This window comes from Dipteris shenzhenensis, chromosome 28 (assembly GCF_047967505.1).
Source record: "Dipteris shenzhenensis isolate YYH24624 ecotype China chromosome 28, Dip_SZ_1.0, whole genome shotgun sequence".
Lineage (NCBI taxonomy): Eukaryota > Viridiplantae > Streptophyta > Polypodiopsida > Gleicheniales > Dipteridaceae > Dipteris > Dipteris shenzhenensis.
In genome coordinates this window covers 39,565,229-39,586,943 of record NC_141623.1, presented here as the reverse complement: position 1 = coordinate 39,586,943, position 21,715 = coordinate 39,565,229, and the positions used below count along the sequence as shown (strand labels likewise).

Here is a 21,715-nt window from a genome sequence, read left to right as displayed (position 1 = left end):
TTTCGTTTTTACGTCATTGCAATCCAAGTTCTCTGTGAAAAGTTACAGCCCTTGCAAGAAGTGACGAAATTTGTTTCTGCGCGCGAATTTTGTTATGGAGCTCAATGATTTGACAGCCCAAGCATGATGCAGCCAGCTTAACGTGGAGCTGTCCATCCTCTTCATCGTTGACCTTTGCTCCAGCCCGCCATTTGCTCCTTCTATCCAACATTCTCTTGGAGCTGCTGCCCGCAAGTTGGTGCCCGTATTCTACCTGTCATTCTCTTGGAGCTGCTGTCCTTCTACTTCTGTCTACCATGAAGAACTTCCAGACTTTCTCCGCTCTCATGAAGAACTTATCAAGGTGATCTTTCCATAGTTACACTTGCATTTCTACTCTTTTCCAACCATGGAGTCTTCCAAATCAACTACCATTTTGTTCAAGAAGTTTAATGGTGAGAATTCCCCTACATGGCAAACAAAGATGCGTCTTGTATTCAGCCTCAGCCTTGGTTGTTTTCCACCTCACTTTGAGGAGGTTTTATTTATCCTCATGATTTCATGATGTATTCCGCTTTGAGTTTACTCTCGCGGGTTTTTTCTCCTACTTAATAGAAGTCTATTTCTTGGAAAAAAAAAAAAAAGACGCGTCTTGTACTTATGAAAGATGGAGTATGGAATGTTGTGCGTGGCAAGGAGAAAAAGCCACAATCAGATGAAAAGAAAATTGCACAATGGATGGGTGAGATGGTGTTAATGGTCCTGGTGCATGGAAATAACAAACAACTTCATTAAAGAGCTTTGCTAAGATCGGGGCTAGGAGGTTAACAAAAGATCATAGTGGTAGGGAGAGAAGCAAGGTAACACTAGGAATGGAAAGGAAAGATAACAAGCATAATGGAAATGAAATGGAAAGAAAATGAAAGCAATGGACAAGTACTCACATGACACCAAAGAGCTTGATGTTGACTGATATGAAAAAACTCAAGACAAGTACAACACTATATAGCGTGACACTAAACTCTAGAAAGCCATAGTATATATGGGATGACTCCCAATATGACATGTGGCATGTTTAGGACTTACTAGACTATAAAACACTCCCTAGACACCTTAAACACTCATTTTTTACTCACTTTGGCTTCATATTCCAACACCCCCCCATGAAGGCAAGGTGAGAGACCACTAGAATGGAACTAAGAATAGAACATGACAATGACAGTCATCAAACTGTGCACCCTATGTAACTCAGAGACTAAAGTCTGAGCATGTTCAGAGGTTGCTTCAAGCACTCTCATGGCTTGAGACTCAACATGCTCAGAGACTTACGTTATAGCATGGCTACAGGACCAGCTCATAGGTCTAGGAATACACCAACATCCTAGAACTCGGCTAGGCCTGATATCGAGACCTATCAAAGCCAATACATATGGCTCCCATAGTACATCCTCCCCCCTTGGCTTCATAACAGGACATGTTAGGAAGCCACAACCAAAATAGGAAAACCAATACATCTTTTTAGGAGGACTATCCAAGGTAGAGGACCTTTAGACTCAATGAAAACAAAACACTCAATACATATCATTTTAGGGGGACTACCCAAGGCAGAGGATCCCAAAATACATCAAGCTGTAGGAATAATAAAAATAGATCAGAAACAAAAGTCCCGATCATCAGGTACATAGACCTCTGAATAGAGAGATAGATCTCTAATGTCGGAAGTAAGAGCATGAGTCGGTGTCATAGCATCATCTTCTTCTTCATCTTCACTTGTTGCAGCCCCAACCAAGTTGACATGATCCTTGTGTTGTTGCTTGGCAAGCTTTTGGAAGTAGCGATCCTCAGTGTGACCAAGCTTCCCACAGTGATTGCATTTGAAAGGCTTGAATTTGCCTTTGTCTTTGCCCTTGAAGTATAGTACAGTGGAGTCCGGAGTGTCTGCATACTGTCTGTCATGATCAATAAGCATAGCAACCATATCACGATAACCCATTTGTGTCGCACGTAATGCTGGTGTGGTCTCTCGGTACTTAGAATTTTCCTCAATGCTCGAGAGGAGCACAGCAACTTGATCATCTTCCCCTACAGGGGCCTTCAGACTAGCAAGCTGAGAGACAAGGGATTCCATATGATTCAAGTGAGCAAGAAGAGAGTCTTCATGCTTCATTTGCAGCTTGAAGGATTCCTGTCTGAGGAATACCTTTGAATTTATGATTTTGTTACCGAACGATTCTTCAAACTTAGCCCATAAGTTGTGAGCAGTGGAGTCAAAATCAAAATGACGAATAACGTCATCACCCAACCCCAAACCAATGAGAGAAAGAGCTTTGTCATTCAGATTCTCCCTCTGGGCGTAGCAGACTACCATGGCTAGCACTGTCCTCTTCTATGGCACTTGCAATAGGAGGGGACTAGAGGTGCTGGTATGCACGCACAGAGAGATGGTTTGAGCGACTAGGGCTCCATGTGGATAGACTACCTTCCTTTTAGTACAACATGGATGCTCCGTTTTCTCCCCTCCTATCACATGAGGTCAACTAGGTAATCCATGAGGATCTCTTACAACTATACATATTTTGGACCTAGTTGGGAGTGAGTGAACTCCCAGTGAAGCTTAGCTTCTACAGAGATCACTGCTTACATATCATAGAGGAGGGTTTCATTGACCCCCCAAGATACACACAGATCTACTTACCCCACTCACTAAGGATCTCTATTGGGCAGTTTCGGGTCTCTTCATATAGACTTCATATCGAGAGTGGTAGAGCAGAGCGACTACCCAGGGAGAGAGGCGCATATGACATTATGTGACATGCAAGAGGTTGAGACAGAGGAGCACTTCATCTCAGGTGTCCTGTTTAGTATGAGATCCGAGGGTGTTTCTACTGCCTCTTCAGAGATAGCTGTGGGATTTTGGCCCGATTCCTCTCCTACCCAAGCCATCGATGTTTAGCAGGTTTCATTCATGAGGTACTTAGATACCGCAAGAGGATACTTGAGCATGGAGACAGGAGCATACATTTTCCTTGGTTGATCTCTCTCAAAGCTTTATCATGGAGTTTTTTCAGCTAGATCATATGGACCCCCACGAGATGAGGCCTCGACATGACCATGACCCAGAGCCAATGACCCGACAGCTCAGATAGAGGGTTGACACACAGATCACACTTGGGGTTATCCCCTCCCTGTTTACAGTCGGAGCCTGACCGACAGGGGTCGTGGTAGCCCTAGTTAGATGCAGAGATATGACCAAGAGATGTGCTAGGGCTGCACCTGTGAGTGGCCGACATCACTCTATCATCGATTTCATGCCTCCATTGCCTCGTCCACCCTGATGTCCTGATGATGATGATGAGATTGATATATAGTCAACCACCGACATGACTGCATTTTTTGCATTTTGCATTGGTGTGGATGCTTGTTTACTAGCTCCACCACCACAACTTGTTTCTTTTGACAGTCGCATAGACCCATCGGTCTTCCGAAGACTTTAATAAACTTTCTTTCTTTCTTTCTTTTTCCCTTTCTTACTGCTGTTGCTGCCAACCTCACCACCTTCCTTTTGCCATCCTCATCTCCCCTTTATCTTCTTCATGTCCCCCTCCCAAAGTCTCAACCTCCTAAAACGCCTATGTCTTTGGGCGTTAGCAAGGTAGAGACTTCCTCCTTGCAGTAGGCTTCTTATTTGCAGTCAGATCCCGGCTTCTACCGGCATAGGACACAGCTCTCAAAGAGTAGGCAGACGCAGAGGGGCCATTTTTCAGTTTCTAGGTTTGTGGCCTCCCGAGCGAGTTTTGGAGGCTTGGTCCCTAGAATCACCTTGATATTCCCAATGATCACCCCCATGCCTAGGAGATGAGGGTATTGATCTTGCAGTCCCAAAAAGGGGGTTCTGTAGGGATGGTTGGCTGCTCCACCCACCCCTTTGGGGCTTCACCTTTGCCTGTAGGAGAGGAGAAGTGGACTCCGGTGCTGTTTGATCTCATGATGGATCAGATGCTCCATATGATGGAGTGGCTAGGACCCCAGGATAGGGAGTTGTTGTTTACTCATGGGGACATGGCTATCTACCAGTTAGGTTTCTCACCATTGTACAGATGTGGCCTGGGCCTAGGCGTAGAGGTGCTCTAGGTGGGGCTGGAGGTGCAGCTCTCTCAAGTCACATGGTGGACATTGTAGCAATGTGCTAGCCGGCTAGAGACATACTAGGTCCAGAAGGTAGTTATTGAGGTTGTCATGCCTCCGATGCACCATTGCACAGATGAGGATTATTCTCCTTCCAAACCCCCATGTGAAGTCACAAAGGTCCATGATAGTCGTGCCCACAGGAGGGCCTCATTTTGCACCCCTCCTCCTGCCCCCCATGAGTTGGAACTTGGTGGACTAGAACATGCACGCGCTTCATGCTAGTGCATGTTAGCAACCACGATACATGATAATCCACCAGAAATTGCAAAGAGTAGTGTAGGACAGGTAGTGGATTTTTTATTGATTCTGGAGCATTTCTCGATGTCAGACATACACACTAGTACACCAAAATTTGCACATCTTATCTCAATTACACTGCAATTTGTCACCAAGAAAAGTTACTGAGTTGGGCTCTCAGTGCCTCGGCTCTCTCTTTCATGGCCTCATGTCTTCTATGGTGTGACTCTTCTTGGGCTTTCTCGCTCTACGGCCACATTTAGTTGAGTCATGCTCTCTGGATGATGCTCCCTTCTCACACTTCATGCCTGTGCTACGGATTTTTCTTGGGAGTTACTGGGCAAGTATTTCAGTGTGGCATATCTAGAGAGCTAGATGCACAAAGGCCTGGATGGATCCCAGGTCCACCGTTCTCACACTTTGGCCATTATTTGGACCAATACTACTCATACACTGATGGCTATTTGGACGAGTATGTAGGGGAACTCATGACTATCTTCTTCCAGGAGGGCTATATTCCTTAGGGAATAGACAGGGGAGCCAGGCTCCCCTTTCTTTTCGAAGTCCACAGCAAGGTTGAGATGGCACTTTCACCCTCTACTTTTGTTTTATTTCTTGTTTGCTTTGAAGAGCTTCTTTTATTGCCCCCTTATATGGTGTTTTTCTCATGCTTGCATCATGTATTCCACCTTGTTCTTGCTCTTGCGGTTTAATAAAGGTCCTTTTTTCGAGGGGGGGGGGGGGGAGAATTGGACTTCTTCCTTCTCTTCTAGTCTACCTTATTCTTTCTGCAGTCCTTCACAAAATGTCCAGGATGGTCTTGCAGTAGAAGCATTTCTTCTTCTTCTTGCCTCTACGGGATGAAGGTCCTCGTCATCTTTAGGCTTGTCATTCCTTTTGTTGTTATTGTTGATGGGCTTGCTAGGCTTACCTATTAGCAAGCTGTAAATATCCAAGTAAAGTACAAGTTTACCTCTTATTTGATCATAATTAAAGAGTTCTCTATTTATGTTTAATTATGGTCAAAGAGTTCTTTTAATTGGTCAAAGCATGGACTTCAATCAAATACACTTGACCTGGTCAAGAAGGCTTGACCTCAGTTAGGGAGACTTGGCTTAGGCCAAGAGGGTTGACTTTAGTCAACCAAGACAGTCCAACCTCGGGGGGAGGTGCAAAAGGGTGCAAAAGATTCACAAGGGGGCGGGGTAGCAGATGGTGGAGGGAGCAGGCAAGGAGGAGGCTAGGCAGGACGGCCATTGGGGAGCAATCAGAGGGGAGGGGTGTGCTGAGCAGAGCAGATGGGGAGGGGGCTGGGGTGCAGTTAGATGGGGAGGGAGCTAGAGAGCGGAGCAGGGATGATCAGTGGGGAGCGGAGTAGAGCGAGATCTAAGCAGAAATTGATACAGCAAAGAGGGAGAAGCGGAAAGGAAGGGAGAAAGGTGAATGTCAAAAGTAGAAGAGGTATATGAATTGATATCAAAGGATATTTTGTTGGGTCGAAGATCGAGGCAGCATCAAGGAGAAAGACGAAAGAATGAGGTCCTAAGCTGACCCATGGTCGAAGGATATTTTGTTGGGTCGAGGACCGAGGCAGCATCAAGGAGAAAGAGAGAACGAATGAGTTCCTAAGCTGACCCATGGTGATCTGTATTGCATAGGAAAGGTGGATCTTTAGGTATCCTGGTGGCTAGATGAAGCCGTCCTCCTCTAGATGGATGAAATGTTATCTATAGAGGGCCGTCTTGGTTGCATGTGATTGTGGGGGGGATATCCATGTCCGATGGATGTATACCTGCCATAGGTTGTCCAAGATGGTATACATGCGATAGGTGTCCAAGATAATTTGATTAATCTTTTGCTATGTTCAACACAACAAATGGGTCATCTAGTGAACAGCTATGGTGGTTGGGCTTCTTTCTGGGCGTTTCATAAAAATTCTTTGGAATTAATGATATACAGGACACTTAAGAGCTCTTGTTCATGGCGTGCAAGGAACTTTCTTTTTCAGTCTGTTCCTAGTCAGGGTGTCCTTGTTTGATCTCGGAGCGGTAGTGTTGTCTTAAGCAATTTGCACTCGTCATCTCATAGCTACTATTTTGACATATATAGCTACTATTTTGACATACATGCCCTTTCGGGTGGCTTTCTTGTATCTCTCCTTTGTGCATGGGAAGAAGTGCTGTGCTGCAACATGGATGGAGTTAGATAGGAGAAGAGCTGTGGTTGGGGAAAAAAGTGGATGGGAAACAATGAGGGTAGAATGACACATTGGTGTTTGTATGAAATTCCTAAAGGTTGACGTCATGCAGGTTCTATAAACCCTTCCTAGCATCAATTGTAATGAGTTTGCCCTACCCCGAGATGTATTGCTAGTATTCACACAAGAAGTGAGTCATTCAAAGACTTTTAGAGGAGTGATGGCCTGATCTAGAAGACCAAGCTATTAAAACTTCAGCATACTCAAATTATTTATCTCATGATTGATGGTTCTGATTTAAAACTTAATAGTAATCGTTTATCTTTCAATGTTCTGGCTTATGTGCTAGTATTGTTGTAATACCTTTTTGAGTTATCCATGTCCTTTCATTGGCTACAGGAATCTAAGTAGCAATAGGATGAGTGGTAGCTTGCCAGAAAGAATTCTGCACCTTCCTCATCTAATGCACCTGTGAGTAAATCATGTATTCTCAAATATCCAAACTGGGTTTCACTGTTTCTGTATACATTTTTTATAGATTATGAACAATACGATGCTTTCTCCTTGTGTATTGTGGAGATAGAGGGACATACCATGCATCAAGAAAAAATGACTTCAACATGTGTGAGAGCTAAGAAGAGCAAGTGTATGTCCTATGAGACAATGGAAAGTATGGCAAATGGGAGGTCCAAAATATAACAATTTAAAACGAAGGCAGAAGCACACACTCATACACACACATTTTTTCTTTTTTGGATGAAATCCATGTATGTTTATATTACAAAGAGCATACGCCAAAGAGGAGACATGCAATTACAATATCAGAAGAGTTCATTTTGTAAGACAAGTAAACAGAGTAATCTATCTAACAAACAGACGGGCAATCATAAAGAGAATGCCTAAGTGACATCTGAAAATGGTGAAACATGGAAAAGGTAGCGTCTCCAAAAGCTCTATGATTTCTGTCTTTCCATAGAGTCCACAGAGCCCAATATCGAACCCAAGTGAAAACAATGTCGAACTCAGGCCTCTATGGGTAAATGCCAAAGAGCCAAAAAAGCATGCCAAAGCAAGCAGTAGGAAACCTTGCTTGGAGACGCTACTGAAGAAAAAGCAAAAAGTCACGAGTCGTAGGCAATGCCAGAAAAGATGGACCAAGGATTCCCTTGGAGCCAAGCATCACACACATCTTTTTTTTTTGTAGAACAAATTTTGCATTAAGAAAGCAATTACATACATTCGTAGCTGTCCCAAAATGGGACAGCTACTACTCACAACTAAAAACGGTAAATAAAAAACTTCCAACCGGGCCTAAGGAAGGTCTCCAAAGGAATGACCATCTTGCAAAGACCGAAGCCAGTCATTGAAGAGTGCTCAAACATTCACACAGAGTAGTTTTCGGCTATTTTTCGGCATTTTTGCTCAGATTTGGACTTTTTTCAGCTCCAGCCTCTCCTGGGTGTGTTCCAACAGCTCTAGGCGTCTCCATACTTTTCGAGGCTCTTCCCTACACGTGTATTGTATTCAGACGTACTCCCGACAGCTTCATTCAGTTCCAAGTAGCTCACTTCAGCTCCTTTGTCATCTCCAGCTTGCCCACACATTCTAGGTAGTTCTGGCTAAGGTGCGCTTTCAATAAGTGTTCTGAGCTGTGTATTTCACTTTGGGACTATTTTTGCAGCCCATACTCTTGCACTCTCAGGTGCATTTGCAGATACTCTGCATTGTTGGGTGCATTTGCAGTTACTTTATAGTTATGGATGCGTTTGAGCTCCATTGGATGCATTTGAGCACTCGTAGGTGTGCTATTTCAGATTTGGGATTGCACTTCAGATTGTAGCAGAGTGCAGTGATTGGTTTATGCCATTTTTTCAGTGATTGCATTGTGCAGTCACTGCCAGTCGTACTTTGCATATGCAGCAAGCATTAGTTTGGGATTTGCAAGCACATTTGCAGCCAGGTGCACTTTTGGGACTTGCTGTTCTTTTTGCAAGTACATTTGCAGCTTGTGGGTATCCCATTTTGATGTCGACTCTTTCAGACAGTTTTGGTAATTTGTCCGAACAGATATTGTGGGATATTTAAGAACATCTTGGTTGGTAAGGGCTTGTGGGATATTGTTAGTGGGGATGAGGTGAGGCCAGCAGGCTCATCTATATCCAGCACAGCTTCTTTGGGTCAGACTACAGGCAAACAGTCGTCTGCTACAACCCTCTTGCTATTCCCATAGCATCGACGAAGGAGCAAAAGAAGTTTGACCACCGCAATGCCCAAGCGATGTTTTTGATTACCAAAAATGTGAAGAGGCACATTATGACAACTATCAAGTCGTGCAAGAATGCAAATGTAGCATGGGGAAGATTGGCAAACATGTATCATGTTAAGAATGAGGCAAGGTCCATTGCCTTGACAAATCAGCTCAAGGATCTCAACATGCAGGAAGGCCAGACCATCATTGATCATATTGCCAAGATTACTGATCTACGTGATCAGCTCGCAAGTATTGATGAGGAAATAGAAGACAAGAAGCTCGTTTCTATTACTCTGAATAGCTTAGTGCCTCTATAGGGCACATTCGTCACTTCATTGGCCATTGTTCTTAGGGAAGCCCTACTCTCGTTCGATGAGTTAGTTGGGCTTTTGTTACAGAAAGAGGAGAGATGCTCAAATTTTGCCGAAGCCTCTCGTCAGGGTGAGCAAGCGCTTGCCATGGGTGGAAAGGGCAAATTTCAGAAAAATTTTGAGCCAAAACACAGTCATACAACTCAGCCCAAGGAGGGGAATGCAAGCAGTTCAAGCAAAAATCAGAAAAAGGGCAAATGCAACTATTGCAAGAAACCAGGACATTACATCGCAGCATGTCAAAAAAGGATTGCCAATGAAAAGAAAAGGCAAAGGGATAGCTCTAGCAGTAATTTTATTGCCCCCACTAAAACTCATGCTTCATATGCACATGGTGAAGCTCATCTTGCCCAAGGTGATAGAGATTTTGTGTTTGCTGCATTTAATGAGAAGATGGATGCTAGGGGGATTTGAATGCTGAAAATCAATCAAGGGATGCTTCCCTTGTTGCAAGTGATACATGGTATATCGACAGTGGTGCTACTAAGCACATGACTCCTCGCCAGGAGTGGTTTGAGAGCATCACACCTGTTCATGGCAGATAGGTTACACGTGCCAATGATGTTTCTGAGGACATCATCAGAGTTGGGCACATTCCCATTCAGCTTGATAATGGGAAAGTTAAGTATATCTGAGATGTTTGGTATGTTCCAGATTTGAGGCAAAATCTGATTTCAGTTTCAAACATTGCCCATGATCAACATATGTTGGTCGAGATTCAGGATAACCAATGTAGGATCAAGGATCTAAAGAAAGGGTATGAGGTTGTAGCAACATGTACATATGACAGAGGCTTATACAAGCTTGATGCTCAGCCTTATGATCAGAAGGTATTGGCTGTAGCAAACACTTCCCAGGCTGATTTATGACATGCCAGGTTTGGACATGTCCATCACAGGGCATTGTCCTACTTGTACAACAATAATATGACTCAGGGAATGCCAAAATTGCAGCAACCAGCAAATCAAGTGTGTGAGGGGTGTGCACTTGGCAAATTGCATCGATTGCCATTCAGTAAACAAGTCAAGAATTGGGTCAAGGCAACCAGGGTGTTGCAAATAGTGCACAGTGATGTATGTGGCCCCATGACTATTCCCACGCATAGAGGAGCAAGGTACTTTGTGAACTTTATAGATGACTTCTCCAGGTTCACATGGCTTTTTCTCATGAAGGAAAAATCTGAGGCGTTCTATTGATTTCAGGAGTTCAAAGCTATGGTTGAGAACCAAACCACTTCTAGAATTGGAACACTCAAATCAAATAGAGGCGAAGAGTACATATCACATGCATTCCAGGGATTTTTGAAGCAGCATGGGATTAAACATCACTTGATATGCCCTTACACACCACAGCATAATCCACTCTCTAAGAGGAAGAATTGTACTCTCATGGAGATGACAAGATGCATGCTGAAATTCAAGAGAGTCTTAAAGGCTTTTTGGGGAGAAGCAGTTGTGACAGCGACTTACATTCAGAACAGATGCCCTACCAAAGCTTTGGTTAATGTGACTCCCTTTGAGGCTTTGTATGGCTTTAAGCCAAAGGTTAGTCATTTCAGAGTTTTTGGCTCAGTGGCATATGCTTTGGTTCCAGACACACATCAGACAAAGCTTGATGACAAGAGTGTCAAATGCATTTTTGTGGGGTATAGCACTGAAAGCAGGGGATAAGGGATTTAGGCTTTATAATCCCGCTACCAGGAAGGTAATAATAAGCAAAGATGTTCTCTTTGCTGAGAATGAGTGCATGCAACCCGCTAGTGCAGGCTTGCCACCATACGATGACACCCCTTTGGACATCATCCAGTTTGAGGATGATGAGATGGAGTCTCTTGATGCTTCCCCTTCTACTTCTCATAGTTCAGATGGCTTGCCACATGTTGAGGATGGCTCTCCCTCAAATGTTTCAGATTTGCAGCCAATTAATGACAATAGACAGCCTCATGTTTGGAGGCATTATCAACGTCATGAGGCCACTAAAGATGTTGATGCAGCCGTAAGTAGTACAGCAGAGAAATCTATTCCACGTTGGGCAAGGTTGACCATTCAAGATGCTAAGGATCAGCCTACTTTGGGGAAAACCAGGGCCATCACTCGGAAAAATCAGAAAAAGGTCAATTTTGCTCTGATGACCTCAGTGATGGAAGCTGAAAATGAGTCTCAGAGCTTCAAGGATGCTCAGTATAATCCGGCATGGCAGAAAGTTATGGAACCTGAGATTAAATCCATTGAGAAGAATGCCACATGGGACTTGGTTGATGCACCCATTGGGAAAAATGTGGTTGGCACGAAATGGATTTATAAGGTGAAATACCATTCAGATGGCACAGTTGAGAAATACAAAGCCCGTTTGGTTGCCAAGGGGTATGCACAAGAGGAGGGGATAGATTATGAGGAGACTTCTGCTCCAGTGGCCAAGATGACCACCATTCGTTCTATCATCTCTCTTGCTACGTTTCATGGTTGGTCAGTGTACCAGATGGATGTCAAGACCTCTTTCCTCAATGGAGATCTTAAAGAGGAGGTCCATGTACATCAGCCCCAAGGTTTTGAGGTGATATGCAAGCTCAGGAAGGCTCTATATGGGCTGAAGCAAGCACCTCGTGCGTGGTATCAGAAGATACATCAGTTTTTGCTGTCCTAGGGCTTCGTAAACACTCATATAGAGCTAGATCTGTATGTTCTGTCGCAAAAATCAGAATTGGTCATGTTGGTACTATATGTGGATGACATCATACGCACTGGCAGTGATTTGCAGCAAATTACAGCAGTGCAGTCCGCTTTATGTCACAACTTTGACATGACAAATTTGGGCCTATTGCATTATTGTCTTGGCATTGAGTTTTGGCAGACCCATGATGGAATTTTTATGTCAGACAAAGTATTCGAAGGGGTTGTTGCAGAAATTTAAAATGGAGAACTGTAAGCCTGTGGCTACTCCATTGGAAAAGGGACTCAAGCTGAGTAAGCATGATGTTGCTGAAAAGTTTGATGGCAATTTGTACAGGCAGTTGGTTGGCCGTTTTATATATCTATGCCCCACATGGCCTGATATCGCCTACGCCACAGGGCTTTTGAGCCAGCTCATGCATTGTCTCACGATCACACATTGGAATGCAGCAAAGAGGGTTCTCAGATATGTCCACGGGCCTCTCTCTCTTTGCTTGCATTATGCTTCAGATTGTGATCTAGAGCTGAGTGGTTTCACCGACTCAGATTGGTCTGGGGACATTGACGACAAACGGTCCACTACTAACTATTGCTTCTCATTGGGTTCAGCCTATATCTCATGGCTCAGTAAGAAGCAAGAGCGAGTCTCTCTTTCCTCCAGTGAAGCAAAGTACAAAGCTGCAAATTCAGCCACTAAGAAGTTAATGTGGTTAAGGAAGCTTTTGCATGACTCGCATCATGCACAGGATGGTGAATCAAACTCTATCTTTTGTGACAGCCAGAGTTGCATTGCCATAGCCAACAATCGTGTCTTTCATGCTCGCATGAAACACATTGAAAATCATTATCATTATGTACGGGATTGTATTTCTGATGGCTTTACTGATCTCATCTATTGTCCATCTGAGGACAATGTGGCGGATATCTTTACCAAAGCTCTGTCAACATATCTTTTCTTACAACATCAACATGGCTTGGGGAACAAAGACATTCTCACAATGTTAAGGGGGGTTGTGAAGTGATTCACAATGACATTGTTTTCATGTACTCCCATAGGTTGCATATCCATCTGAATGAATTTGTGCCACCATGGTACTTTAGGTACTGCAGGGTACACCTAAGACGTTTGCAAGGTACTTTCAGCCGAGGAGATTTGTAAGACATTACAAAGATATGATGTTATAGGCATAAAATCAATCCTATGGTTGACCAGTAGTACTTGGGTACTATATATACCAAGTACTTCTATTGTTTCATTTGAACATTTTCTATTGGAGCTTTCTTGTGTCTGCACTCTTGCTCACTTGTGTTCACAACCTGTCTCCACTTTGTTCCTACAATCATTGTCCGGTGTGAGTGGAGGTAGCTTGGCTTCTATGTTGCCAGAAATTGCAGCCTCTTTGGGCAAGGTGGTGTGTTTACCACGGCAATTCCAATAGATGTTGTATCTTGTGGGACACTGATAACCCCACTCCAGAATCTTATTCTGTTACTATCAATCATGTTGCTATAGGCAGTGCCTTTTATAAGCTTAAATCGGGATTATTTGCAAGAGCTTGCTTTGAATGCAAGAAGTTTGGACACATGGCCTTGCAATGCCCTCTGATTTTACACAAAATGATCCATGTACAGCTGTAAAAGGAAGGTGTGGTACCACATCCAACGAACAGGACTCAATCTGATGACGTCGAACCAAAATGGCCCTGAGGAGTCAAGTCTCTCATAGAATACCTGAGGCCCTGTAAGAGAAAGCCAAGCCACTGAGCCCCATGCCATAAAGAATGGGGAGTGGGCAAAGTGACTGAAAATCTTGGCTACCCCCATCCAAATCATCCTCGCCTGTCTGCAATCCCATAAACAATGTTGAATAGTCTCCGAAGCAGAGAGGCAACGAGGGCAAATAGGGTCGGCTCCGAACCTAGATCTCGAAAGGTTCACTGCAATCCCACGATGGATAGAGAGCCAAAAGAAGAGAGTGATCTTTCTATTCCTATGGGATTTCCAGAGTCTCCTCCAGAAGCACCTCTGCAGATCCGCAGTGATATCAAATGTTTGCCAATGAGGAACTCTGGAAGGTCTTCAATCTCTACTACTGAGCTGAAATCTACTGGCATTACTGACCGTGTAACGAAAGAAGGGGATGCTCTTCTCTCGATGCCCTGTGTCAATCCACTCCCACTCTCCAGGGTCCCACTACAAATACCTAATGGGAACTCCCCGTAGAGCCAAAGCCTCCAAGACCCGGTGGAGAGTAGCCGGGGGTGATTAGCCCAAATTTGGAGGACATGCCTTTGGAAATTTGGTCTTAGCATCAACACAATCTAGAAAGTGACGCCTCTAGATTTTGGGCTTCCTCACTCCATGATCCCTTTTGGTATCATGGGTGCACATTCATGCTAAGTGTTGGCCTTGTGAGTACCTAGTTCTCTTGCAAAGCACACCGAACACCTTACACTAACCTTTAGCCATTTTTTTCACATTCCAACTTAAATAACCTGCACGTGCCTCTATGGATACCTCATGGAGAGTCCAACGAGCATATCAGCATGGCATATTTGGAGATCTAGATGCACAGAGGCCTTGTATGGTTCCCAAATCCACCTTGCACACGCATTGGCCAGTATTTGGACAGATACTATACACACCTTGGCCATTTGGGGGAGCATGCAGGGTCCTCCCAGGCAGCCTCTACTAGGAGGATTGTTTTCCTCAGGGAGTGGACTGGCTCCCTATTCTTGTTGGAGTTCTCCGCAGGGTTGAGGTGGCACTTTAAGCCTCAACCTTGGATTTTTTTGAGCTCTCTTATAGGATCTTATGTTGCCCTACTAGGATGTTTGTTTTCTCATGCCTTGCATGTTGTATTTCTTCCATGAACTTTGCTCTTGGGGTTTCTTTCATACATAATAGAAGTCTTTTCTTTGGGGGAAAAAAAGCCACACAGGGCTATAAACAAATACACCAGAACTAATTACACGCCTTTACAATGTCAATTTAATGTTGGCCATCGAGATCCCCTGCTCCTTGCTTTGTCTTCTTTTGCAATGGAGGCAACTAGGTCTGATGAGATCCAACAGATTTAGCGTTATTGTTTTTGAACCTAACATTTTGGATGACCACATTATGCTTCAATGCCTAGATGGTTCTCCCTTTCAGGAGAGAGTCGACATCACGGGTAGATGTGATAATAGTAGGATTCATAGGATCTTTGGGTGTGCCTAATTGCTGCTAGAGGCAGCTGATTCGGGATCAGATTCATCCAAGGGTCACTAGGGGACATATTCACATTCTCTTTATTTAGGAGCACAAATTGAATGCCAGAGACTGCCCTAAGTAGGTAAGTCACTTTCTGGTGATACTTTTTGGACACCTGCCTTGGGACTAGGGATGGAACTTGCATCATCGCAGTTTCAGCCTCTATACTTCCCCTTGTGGTAGGACATGGTATCATTATCCCCTCTAGCGTGCACGGATTATTTTGTTGATTGGGGGTTGTAAGGCTAGTATTTTCAATATGTATGCCCCCAATAACAGAGGGAAACATGTGTTTTTCTGGAAATAACTTCTTTCTTGGACCCCCATTACATGAATTATTGGAAGTGATTTCAACACGGTGGAATTGCCTTCAGATAAAAAGAGGGGAAGAGAAGGAGGCAGGCGTTCACTAGAGAGAGCTGCTTGGGATGCCTTCCTTTTTCAGTTCAGTGGCAAAGATGCTTGGATAGATGATGCCTTTCACACTTTGCCACATTCTCTTCTATTTTCATGGTCAAACAAGAGGTTGCTTATGCCCATTCATGCCAGGATAGACAGATTTTATGTCAATGATTGGGCACTGAACAAAGAAGGTTCGATATGCATTGCACCCGGTGTCTCCACCTCGGACCACTTTCCGGTAGTCATGGCTATCTCTGACCCTCATTCGAGATGCTGATCCGCCAGTATTAAAATTCCAGATGCCTATATGCAGACAAGGGTCTTACATGGAAGTTTTTACAGATTTCAGTGTCTGGCATACATGGAGTTCTCTTATGGTAGCAACCCTCGTTGGTATTAGTGATTTTTATTACACTATCGCTGGCATCAGGAGAGAAGATATTCTCAGATGCTTAGATAGGCCTTACACACCTCCTAGCAGCCTTGCAGAGGGAAGAGCAAAAACGGTCTGCTAATGCTTGGATTACCTCGCCCATGCCTCAGACACCCTTTCCATAGTAATCATGGATGCAGCCATCAAGTCTTTCCCGACGACTCGATCTTCACGTGCCTCACTAGGGAAGGGGGTTTCCATTTTCCGAGCAAAAACCCTCGAGGGACGAGCGGACAAAAGGTAGGAGGGGTCAAAATATATAGGCTCAAGTCATTTTGGGGGAGCAAAAAAATCCAAATTATTTCAAGGAATATGTAAGTAAATATGAAATACTAATAAATAGATATAGATATAAATATACCTTTATATAATATACATATATAATGTCCAAGTGGTGACTTATTTTATCACTTTCAAAAATCCTTTCTTTTCCTTTCACCATTGGTTGGATCATGAAATTTTGAGCAAATATCCTCTTTATAGTTCCTCAGGATGACCTAAGAAAATAATATAATACTTTTTTAATAGACCCTCTAAGTGTATTTTTCCAGAGGAATATGGTTTGAAGAGCTTGCCCCCCAACCCTATTCCGCCGGCGGAATACCCTTGGAGAGCCTACGTAGAAGGAGTCATAACTTTTGAGAAGGAGTCATAACTTTTGCTCCTTATCTCAGATTGAGGAGCTGTAAAAAGGAAAATGTTCAAAATTTCATGATCTATGCAATGGTAGGCTTAAAATTATACTTTTGATAGTTATAAAAGATAAAAAGTAAAAACTTCAAGATGTATATGAGAGTTACAACTTCTCCCTAATTCATATTATGGGAGGAAGGAGTTTAATAGAGACCACATTTCCTTAAAAGTACTTAGGTTTGGAGAATTGGGAATATTTTGAAAATTCGTTTCTTGCCTTCCCATATTTGATAATGTATTAGAGATTAATTTATGATTCATTATAATGGCCTCAAGTATGAGGTTTCCTGTCACGGGGGCGTGAAATTCTAGGTACTTTAATGTACTACAAGACCGTGACAACTTTGGTTTTAAAAGTCCAAGCGTGGGCTTAATAATGTGTAATTAAACGCGGCATGGTGCCTAGCACATAAGCGTAATTAATCCCTAGGCCCAAAGGCATTCCAAGGAATTAAAAGAGTGGTTGTTGGGAAATGATGACGTGGCATTTTTAATGGGCCCGCTAGAGGGCCATGTACCTTCAGTGGCCCCCCTAGAGTTCCAGGTGGCTCTAGTGCCTTCTACATGCTCCTTTGCCATTCCTGGACCTTCCTGGGCCTTCTAAACTTCACATGTGTGGTTTTCTCTCTCATCTTCTCCCTTTGTTGAGATTTTGGACTGGTTTTTCAGCCTCCTTCAGCTGAATTCCGTTTTTCTTCATAACTCCTCACCCGTTTGGATTCCTCGACTTCCGTTTGGCCCGATGGCTTCCCCTCTGCCTCCCCTTCGTAGTGATATGCTTTTCCCTCCGTGCGTTTGGTAGAACGGGCAGAGCTGAGCACTTCTTTTGCTGGACGAATTTGCAAAAGTGGCTTTTTCTGGACCTTTTTGCTTCTACCGCCTCCTGGGCCTCTCCTCTTGCAAAGCTACAGCTTTCTGTTGAATTTCGAGTGGTCCGACGTGCTGGTTGACTGGTTTTTCTCAGTTTTGGAGGACTTTCCGGCGATGAAACTTCTCCAAAACCTTCTCAATGCATTCCTCTCTGAAGCACGCTTCTTTTGAGCCCAAGAACTCCCACTTCTTCGCGACAGAAGTGTTTCTTTTCGCATTTTTCAGTGGAATTCTTGCTGGTCGGCTCTTGTAAATGCTCTTTCTTCATGCCTTTGTTCTCCTCTTTGGCTGAGAATGCAATTGGGCATTGGCTACTATGTCCTCTTGGCGATTGAGGACTTGGTTCGAGTCTTCAGGGCTTGGTGAGTTGTGATTTTGCTACTGCAATTTCTTTTTGTCATAAGCTATTGGTTGGCCTCGTGTGCCGCCTCTTTCTTGGCTCACAGGTGCCCAGGCAGTGCTACATGAGTCATTCTTTGGTTGGGTACTTTGCTGATTTTATTTCGGAGCTTTGAAAAGCTTTGTGAATGCCATCTGGAAACCACTCAAGGAGAGTGCAGCTGGGGTGTAGTGTGATTGCATCTGGACAGCCAATGGAATTGCACTCGGAAAAGAGAATGCCTTTGGGTTGAGCCTACGGGTTAAGTGCACTTATGTGATGGTGTTATATGCTTGAAAGCCTTGCGAAGGCTTAGTGAATTGGGGCTGCGTGCTCAGTTGCAGGGAAGGTCTCCCAGATGCAACTTGTAATCATTTCACTGTGAAATATAAAGAAATACCGAAAGGGGCGCCACGGTGTTTGGGGCCAATCGGGTGCACTTGTCTATGTCTGTTGAGCAGGGGCATTCTAGCCTCCATCCCTTTTTCAGTGGTTTTGTTTGTGAACAAATGGGTAAATGCCAAATGGTGATCATGCAATGGTTAATGGTTGTGATATATGCTTTGTGAGCTGTAAATAAGTACTGAAGTGATTAAAGGTTTAGTTCCACTGCCCTCTGAGTGATTAGAGGCCGGTTTCATTGGTTCCATTGCCGGGATACCACACACTCTTTCTCAAGAGGTGGGCCTCGGTAGTTTGGTGGAAGGATATCTTTGCTGCACTTTTTGACAGCTGAATATTACAACCATAAATATGGTGAGTACCCATGAGCAAGAGAGCTCCACAACTCCTCAAAGGAGAAGGCAGGAAAGCCTTAATGATCCAGCTAGTGTACAGCTGCAAGAAGCACAACAAATGCCTTTTGAGCAGGCCACACATGAAGCTACAACTGAGCTCAACGGTGATACTAGTTCTAGCAGTGAGTCAGATGATGCTACTATGTTGAATGCACAGCTTGCAAGTGCAGTGACTGCTTTGACTCAGCTGACTCAAAATTTGGCTCAGATTGTGCAAACAAATGCCAAGAAGAAGAAGAAATCAAGAAAGCACAAGCACGGAAAGAGTGAGTACACACATGCATCAGTTTCCCATGAGGGACAGCCATCAAAAATGACTCTGAAAGTGACTTCCAAGAGAGAGGAATCGCCCAAAAGAGCACTTGAGAAAGAGGTACAAAAAGTACATCCAGTGCAACAGTATGAGCAGCCAGCACAAGGCCTTGGTTTGGGTATTTCTACTCCTCAAAATAATAATGTGCAGTCCATAAATGTGGCTCAACCACCTCAGCCATATTTGAGGCAGCAACCTGAATATTTTGGTACAGATTCTATCTTTGATGCTATGTTGATTTCACCGCCAATTGGGCATAGAAAACAAGCCATGTATGACAATGTGGGAATGCAGCCAGGCATGCAAGCCACAGCATATGCTCCCATGCCTAATGTTCAGCCAAGCATGGCTCTCCCTAGTCAAGGGAATGCTGCAAATATACAGCCATCTTTGGGACAGCCAATATCAAATGTATATAAAGAATTTAAGGATGGTGGTTCTCATGTCAAGTTTGATACATATAATGGAGTACAGGACAGGTACAAAGCCCTCACATTCCTTCAACAGTTTGATGCTGCATTTCTTGGGGGTTTGTTTACAGAAGCATCCAAGATGAGGAAGGTTGCCACATTTTTGAAAGGCAATGCACTTAAGTGGTACACTAACCTTATGCTTCATGGAGATGCGCCTGCTACTTGGCTGGAATTTAAGCAAGTGTTCTCTTCTACTTGGCTTACTCCAACTTTTGAAGTTGAAGTACTTTCACACTGGCATGACTTGTCATACAAACTTTGCAAGAATCTTGATGATTACACCCAGAGGTTTTGGGATGTTTTGCTGCCATTGAGCTCTTACAGGCATGTTTCTTTGAAAGAGCAAATAGAGAGGTACTGTTGTGGATTGCCTAGTGAGCTACGTGATTATTGCAGAAGGCAAGGCTGAAAAATAAGAAAGGCAAGGAAAGGTTGTACACAAAGCTGAACATGCGTTACTATGGTCCTTTCCAGGTTTCTGAAAAGATAAACGAGGTAGCTTACAGGCTGAAGTTGCCTCCGCATTGGAAGATACATAATGCCTTTCATGTGAGCTTATTAAAGCAATATCATGGAGATATTCCCGAGGATGTACCTGATGAGGTGCAGCCTGAAGTGGAAGAACAGGATGAACTTCTGGTCCCAGAGCAGATTCTGGCACACAGAGATAGAAAGCTTAAGGGTAAAGTTATCCGTCGCTACTTGGTAAAATTTCAAAATTACCCATCACTTGATGCGAAATGGATGGAGGAAGGTGAACTGGCAGATTCACCTGGGATATTGCAGCTTTACCTTGATGCTTTCCAATTAGAGCCGACTGCGGTCCGGGCTCCTACAGGTAGTTCAGCAGAGCGAGCGTCTGGAGCATTACCTGATGTTCGAGAGGGGGGTAGCACCTCCACTCCCTCAGTACAGACGGGCTCACCGTGATTTCATGAGGTCGCTTGATGACACTGTATGTTTCATCCGAGATACTGAGCTGACAGTATTTCTGCTGTGAGACTTCATGATATTGATGCATCTTGACTATTGATCGCCGAGGATCACATAGATTTTGAGCAGTATATATGGATGGATGCATGCCTCTCCTAGCCATATTTTCACTGTCTCTGTATACTATAGCTGCGGCTTTCTTGTATACTCTTTTATGCTATATTTCATGCTCGCTCCTGTGTTTTGGGGCAGCAAACTGTGGTTTGCTGTTTCAAGAGAGGGGTATGTCACGGGGGCGTGAAATTCTAGGTACTTTAATGTACTACAAGACCGTGACAACTTTGGTTTTAAAAGTCCAAGCGTGGGCTTAATAATGTGTAATTAAACGCGGCATGGTGCCTAGCACATAAGCGTAATTAATCCCTAGGCCCAAAGGCATTCCAAGGAATTAAAAGAGTGGTTGTTGGGAAATGATGACGTGGCATTTTTAATGGGCCCGCTAGAGGGCCATGTACCTTCAGTGGCCCCCCTAGAGTTCCAGGTGGCTCTAGTGCCTTCTACATGCTCCTTTGCCATTCCTGGACCTTCCTGGGCCTTCTAAACTTCACATGTGTGGTTTTCTCTCTCATCTTCTCCCTTTGTTGAGATTTTGGACTGGTTTTTCAGCCTCCTTCAGCTGAATTCCGTTTTTCTTCATAACTCCTCACCCGTTTGGATTCCTCGACTTCCGTTTGGCCCGATGGCTTCCCCTCTGCCTCCCCTTCGTAGTGATATGCTTTTCCCTCCGTGCGTTTGGTAGAACGGGCAGAGCTGAGCACTTCTTTTGCTGGACGAATTTGCAAAAGTGGCTTTTTCTGGACCTTTTTGCTTCTACCGCCTCCTGGGCCTCTCCTCTTGCAAAGCTACAGCTTTCTGTTGAATTTCGAGTGGTCCGACGTGCTGGTTGACTGGTTTTTCTCAGTTTTGGAGGACTTTCCGGCGATGAAACTTCTCCAAAACCTTCTCAATGCATTCCTCTCTGAAGCACGCTTCTTTTGAGCCCAAGAACTCCCACTTCTTCGCGACAGAAGTGTTTCTTTTCGCATTTTTCAGTGGAATTCTTGCTGGTCGGCTCTTGTAAATGCTCTTTCTTCATGCCTTTGTTCTCCTCTTTGGCTGAGAATGCAATTGGGCATTGGCTACTATGTCCTCTTGGCGATTGAGGACTTGGTTCGAGTCTTCAGGGCTTGGTGAGTTGTGATTTTGCTACTGCAATTTCTTTTTGTCATAAGCTATTGG

General features: G+C 44.0%; 1 protein-coding gene across 7 annotated transcripts in view; it reads left to right on the top strand.

Moving 5' to 3' along the window:
• Positions 1 to 21,715, top strand: part of LOC147883555 (receptor-like cytoplasmic kinase 185) — a 181,790-nt gene that overhangs the window by 87,380 nt on the left and 72,695 nt on the right. For all 7 annotated transcript variants that reach the window (XM_087399871.1, XM_087399870.1, XM_087399876.1 and 4 more), the window contains exon 6: positions 7,001 to 7,072. In XM_087399871.1, the coding sequence (XP_087255997.1) occupies positions 7,001 to 7,072 (72 nt within the window). The remainder of the gene's footprint in view (positions 1 to 7,000; positions 7,073 to 21,715) is intronic.